Source organism: Belonocnema kinseyi, chromosome 8, assembly GCF_010883055.1.
Source record: "Belonocnema kinseyi isolate 2016_QV_RU_SX_M_011 chromosome 8, B_treatae_v1, whole genome shotgun sequence".
Lineage (NCBI taxonomy): Eukaryota > Metazoa > Arthropoda > Insecta > Hymenoptera > Cynipidae > Belonocnema > Belonocnema kinseyi.
The window spans coordinates 103,313,213-103,319,404 of NC_046664.1; the positions used below are offsets into that span (position 1 = coordinate 103,313,213).

Below are 6,192 nucleotides of genomic sequence, written 5' to 3' on the forward strand. Positions count from 1 at the left end.
CCCTTACAGCAATATGATATACCGGGATATCGCAGTAGATCCCATTTATCTCCCAGGCTGTCCCAGGGATATCCTACGAATAACCCGTCGGGTATTCCGCAAGACAGAAATAGGGTATCTCAGGAATATCCTCAGTGTATCCATGGGAAGTTTTTGGGATATTAAAACTTTTTAAGTTGGACATATGTGTACAAATTTTAGGACATTTGAATATCCTAGAAACGTCCCATAGATATCCTGGATATCCTTGGGATATGACAATTTTCGCCTTGTGAGATCTCCGATCGTTTATCCCTGGAATATCCCTGAGACAACCTGGAAGACAAATGGGATCGAACGGGATATCTCGTTATATGATATTGCTGCGAGGGTTCATATTCAAAGGTAAAGAAATGCATTCGATGACCATATTATATATACCAAAAAAATAGTTCTTTCTCAAAATATAAGTTCATACATATTGCTATCAACTTCAAAAACCAACAGGAGATTTATAATTTTAAAAATAATAGTATTTTATTGAAAAAATCACAAAGTCCTTTACAAAAGAAATTCCGCTTTTTAAAGAACCACACAATTTGAAAAAGAATACTATCTAAAATCGAAAAACAAAATCTAATGTTATAACCAAAGTTCACTCCGCAAAATTAGAAAATATATAACTCATTCAGAAATATCATTTTCAAAATTCACTAACCTCTAATTTGTATGCAAAAAAATGTTAATCACGACTTTTCTGAAAATTTCTAAAAAAAATCCTGCAACTGATAATATTGGAATGAAGATGACATAACGTTACAAAATTAATTGAAACGGTATTAGAGGAATATTTTTTGTTAGCAATAAAATATAAACTTAAAAAAGAAACAAGTCTGCATATATTTTTCAAGTAAATTACAAAAGCATGGAGGAAAACGAAGACGAACCTGAGGATGTTAGATTGGCCACCCCCGTTGAAGATGAAATTAAGAAAGCAGATGAGCCAGAAGAGCCGGTTAAAGAACATTTTAATGTGCCAAAAAAAAAAATTAAAGATGATGCGAAAAAGAGGAAGGTAAAATTGACGACATCACAGAAAAGAGATGAGGATGAAGATTGTTGTACCAATAAAAAAATAATAATAAAAGACAGAGAAGTGAAATGGAGTACTATTCATATTTTTGATAAAGAGTGCCAACTTCTGAAACCGAGTACCATACCACGACACTGTTTATCAAAGAAAGAACATCTTAATATGCTTGCAACTCCAAGGTAATACATAATAAAGGTATAAATATTATAAATATATATTTTTAAGTAATGCAATCAATGAACTTAAGGCCATGCCATACTTACCCGATTTTCTACCATAAGGCCATGTGACGAGTGGGTCACGTGATTAAATTCCTACTATACCGACACTTTTTTTATTTCCCATTTTATTTCACACAAAGCGCTACATCGAGTTGAAAATTTGGGATATTAAATAAGAAGCACTAAGGAAGGTGGGTCTGGTCATGAATTATAATAGTTATGAAAAAAGTATACAAAAATTATTTACAAAAAAAACTTTTTTAAATAATTATACAAATTTAAGAACAGACCCACCTTTCGTAGTGCTGTTCATTTATTTTCCCAAATGTTCAACTCGATCTGGCGCTTTGTGTGAAAATCAAGGAAAGCAGTAAGAAATGTTTTTATGGTCCTAAATTTCGGAAAATACAACAAAAAATTCAAAAAAATTTTCAAAGTAATTTTTTTGTTTCCGCAATTCAGTATCCACAAGAATCAATATTTGTGCCTGAAGCTTTGGGAAATGATCAGAAATATGAAACCAAAGTAAATAGCCTAGTTTTTGTTTGAAAAATCAAATACAAATTTAATACCCGTTTTTTCGACCTCATAATTTTTGTATTAATCAAATCAAAAATGGGATATGTATCCATAATAGACCTTGTGAATGGAACTGTTACGCAATTGCGTGACCTATAAGTGCCCACATAGTTGCCGTTCCATTTTCTGGGCCTTCTAGGGCATGACTTCATTCTTTTCCACATTTGCCCACAATTTATCACATAACTGAAACACTCTTTATCTTTTTATATGTTCATAATTATTTATTTATATTTATTCATGAGTTAAAAATTACAATTTAAGAGCTATGTGCGGCAGTCCGACGTAAGATTGTGCGCCGGGTTGCCTTCGTTTTCATGTTTTTTTTACCATTTTTCAAACATTTTACCGAAAAATATTGATTACTGTGGAAACAAACATTCAGGATCTGAGTAGCTCATATAATAGGTCAAAATAATTTCTCGACATATTTCTTGCAACAAATCACGTCCATACGATTTTATATTAAGTACGAGTAGACAAACATTCACTAGTGTCTGCTCTTTAATTTAATATTTTTCAGATTGATATCTCAATTCGTATGAACGTGAGTTGTTGCAAAAAATTACTTTGAGGTTATTATGACATGGCCTTAAGGCAGTATAAGTTAGAGTTAAAAATTTGGGAACTAAAATAATGTGTACTAAAGAATGTTTGGATCGTTAAAAAATCTCTGCATGCTGCTTATTCAATGTACTCAATTTTCAACTCGATATCTTATTTTATGTGGACGTGGGATGTTGAAAAAATGTCGGTATAAGAATCAGGTAAGGTAAACGTTCCAGTTATCGTGACGGTCTTCCTAATCTTGAAATTTTGTTATAATTTAAATATATTTTTATAAAATATATAGAAAGTAACATTTAATGATCAAGTGCATTTTTTAGCATCTTATAGTATCACATAGAGTTTCAGTTAATTCAAATGTTATAAAATGAGTAAAAGTAGGTGCAGCAAGCCTACGGAAGAGAGTTTCATAGCGTATTAAGACGTTAATGAAGCACTTCGAATCTTTTCATTTCTTTAATTTTCTTCACTCCCCCTTCCTACTCTTCTCTACTCCCCCGCACTACCATACTACCCTTCCTCAAACTTCCCTTCCTCTCTTCCTTTCACTTCCCTCCCTCATTTCCCTTAATTCTTCTGACCACCAATACTCCCTCATTTCTTCTACTTCCCGTAATTTAACCTATTCCCCCTCCCGAAAAGCGTACGACAGACGCTCGATCGTAACTATAAGGGTTACTAGCCGATCCGAAACTACGAATCCCTGAAAAAAAGCAAGAAAATTCGCGTCACGATTACGGATATGTTTATCTTCAGTATAACATGAGCATAATTAATTAGAAAAATTAATTATTTACGTCTCATTTAGTCGAAAATGTGAACCTCAATGTTTGAAAAAACCTGTAACCCGAAAATTAAAACCGATCTCTCCTCGAATTGCGGAACTTGCTAGGCCTCCAATACAGCGCATACTAAGAACTATCGAAGATCGAGGAGATGCGCTAGCTCCAGAATTATTGGATAATTTGATCAATATGGTCGAGGCCGTAGCTTCATTGAATCCAGAGTAATGAAAAAATCATACATTTACTTTTTTATTCTTAAGAATAATAATAAGAACGTATTAATGCAATTTTCTGTGACAATTCAGAAATAATTTATTTATATTATTCTAGACAGGCAGCGCAGTTATTCCATGACAAGAAAATTCGCTCAACCAAGAAATGTAAGGAAAAAAAAGGAAAAATAAAATGTCGACTGAAAAAAGAAATAGAAAAGAGAAAAGTGGAAGGCGATTATCCACGATTTGACCCCCAGGCAGTTTGTTGTCAATACCTAATAGCAGAACGATTCGTGAAAAGTATTCTGGATTGGAAATGCCCGATACCAAGAGAAGAATATCGAGACATAGCAGATGTGATTCTCAGACGTTTAAGTTTGATCATAGAGTATACACCAATTGATCATGGAGATCGTAAATCACAACAAATGAGATTTCTGGCAGATGTGATATCATGTTGGATTTCTGGAGTCCTTTTGGAAGTTGCAGAGGATCATAAAAAAGAATTAGAAGAAGAGTGTGTAAGAAGGAAGCAAGCAGAGGAAGAAGAGACTGAAGAGGAAGAAGAAGAAGAAGAAGAAGAAGAAGATAGTGAAGAAGAAACAGAAAGCACCTTATCTGCGAAGTCAGATGAAGAGAGTGAAGATGATAAAGAAGACAAGGAGAAAGATGAGAATAAGAAAGATGAAGGAAATCAGAAAAAGAAATCTGAACGGGATAGTTCGGCTCAAACTGAGGAGCAGAATGTGATTGAAGAGGGAGAAGCTGAGGGAGAAGTGATGTCAGAAAATGAAAAAGCTGAAGAAGAAGAGACTGAAAGGAGAAATGCAGAAGAAGAGGCTGAAAGTCAAACATTTGAGGAAGAAGCAGTTGAGAATGAAATATTAGAGGAGGCAGAGATTGCGAATAAAAGAGCAGAAGAAGAGGAGCTTGCAAGGAAACAGGTTGAAAAGGAGACTGAAATGAAAATATTAGAAGATAAAGAGGCTGAGAAGACAGGATTAGAGGAGGCAGAGATTGAGAGGAAAATAGTAGAAGAGGCAGCTGAAGCAAAAAGAATAGAAGAAGCTGAAAACGCAAGACTAGAAGAAGAGCAAGCTAAAATAAAGAAACTAGAAGAAAAGGCTGAGAAGATAAGACTCGAAGAAGAAGCTGAGAAGATAAGAGCAGAAAAAGAAGCTGAGAATATAAGAGCAGAAAAAGAAGCTGAGAAGATAAGAGCAGAAAAAGAAGCTGAGAAGATGAGAGCAGAAAAAGAAGCTGAGAAGATAAGAGCAGAAAAAGAAGCTGAGAAGATAAGAGCAGAAAAAGAAGCTGAGAAGATAAGAGTAGAAAAAGAAGCTAAGAATATACGCATAGAAGAGAAGGCTGAACAAAAAAAGCTAGAAGAAGCAGCTGAAAAGAAGAACAAAGAAAAAGAAGCTGAAGCAAAAAGAATAGAAGCATTAAAAGAAGGAGAAGTGCAAGAGGTCGATCAATCTACAACAACTAAAGAAATTGATTTAATAACCCCAGCAGAGGAGAAGCCCATACCTGAAACAAAAGAGTTCATTCCTATAGAGACTTGTCCTCCAATTAAAGTCTTCCAATCAGATCTACCTTTTGTCACCTTTATACAAATATGCAATACACTCTACAGCATGATTGAAAATAAAAAAGAAAATACTGGACAAGATCCAGTTATAAATCGTCTGCATCGGTCAGTTTATGAAATTTTCCACAATGCAGTGTTGACTGAAAATCCGACCTCACTGACTGAGAATGCTAAAGACGTGATTGATGTAATGGCTGGGAAGATTGCAACTTGGCTTAGCAAAGTTCTGACTGAGTCTCAGATTCTTCTTTTAGAGAAATATCCTCCTGAAGCTGAATCGAAAGAAGTTCGACATTGGTCTAATTGGATTCACCATACCACAGAAACAGCTGGAAATTGGTCACTTTGGTTGCAAAAGCTTATTGAAGAGGTTAAAAAAATGCAAGATAATAAAGTTACTCGTGGTCAATGGGAGGATTTCACGCTGAGTCTTAATAAAAATGCTATTCTTTGGAGAAGATTTCATTTGGAAACCCTTCATAAGGCTCATCATAATATTATCATGCTTAAGGATAGAGAAGTGGTTAAAACTGGAGAGAAGAAAACTCCCAATTATCCGGAAACCGAACTAAATGCGTTTGATCTTGAATGATAAGCTGTTAGTGATTGTTTATTTAGTGAATGCGCATTTAGTGGGAAACTTACAAATTTATAGTAGAAGTGCAACTTTGTGAACAAATACACTTTTTCTTATGAAAATTAAATTCCTAATTGGTTTTTCACGCAATAATATAAAGTTTAATAAGTATTTCAATCCACGGGGGGAGGGGGGGGGTTTAAAACTTTTAGTTGCAAATTCATTTAATTAACACTGACAAACATCTTCAAGTAATGTAAAACAACCATTTTAATTTTTTTTTAATTTAGTGGAAATTTTAAATTATAAATCGCATGGGAAAGAATTATTTTTTTAATGAAATGGTATAATTCCATGCCTCGATATAAAAGGAAATAGTCTAGAAGCATGTACCTGTTCTTTTTTTATATATAAATAAAAGGGGCTGGATATACATATATAAGCAGAGGTGAGAGTTTCACAAACTACTTTCTATAATGTTCAGTATACCTGGTACACCTTTCCATATTGGCTGCTCCCATTCAAAGTATCGAATAACGGAATAGAGAGAAAGTGGTCAGGAGTTTAAGGAAACATTTTATT

General features: G+C 34.1%; 1 protein-coding gene across 1 annotated transcript; it reads left to right on the forward strand.

The window, feature by feature from the left end:
- The first annotated feature begins 661 nt into the window (after nucleotides 1-661).
- Nucleotides 662-5,790, forward strand: LOC117178628 (calponin homology domain-containing protein DDB_G0272472-like). Its single transcript, XM_033370051.1, has 3 exons — nucleotides 662-1,251; nucleotides 3,248-3,445; nucleotides 3,555-5,790. Exons 1-3 carry the CDS (start codon nucleotides 905-907, stop codon nucleotides 5,623-5,625), a joined length of 2,616 nt encoding a protein of 871 aa, XP_033225942.1. The 5' UTR covers nucleotides 662-904; the 3' UTR covers nucleotides 5,626-5,790.
- The last annotated feature ends 402 nt before the right edge of the window (nucleotides 5,791-6,192 follow it).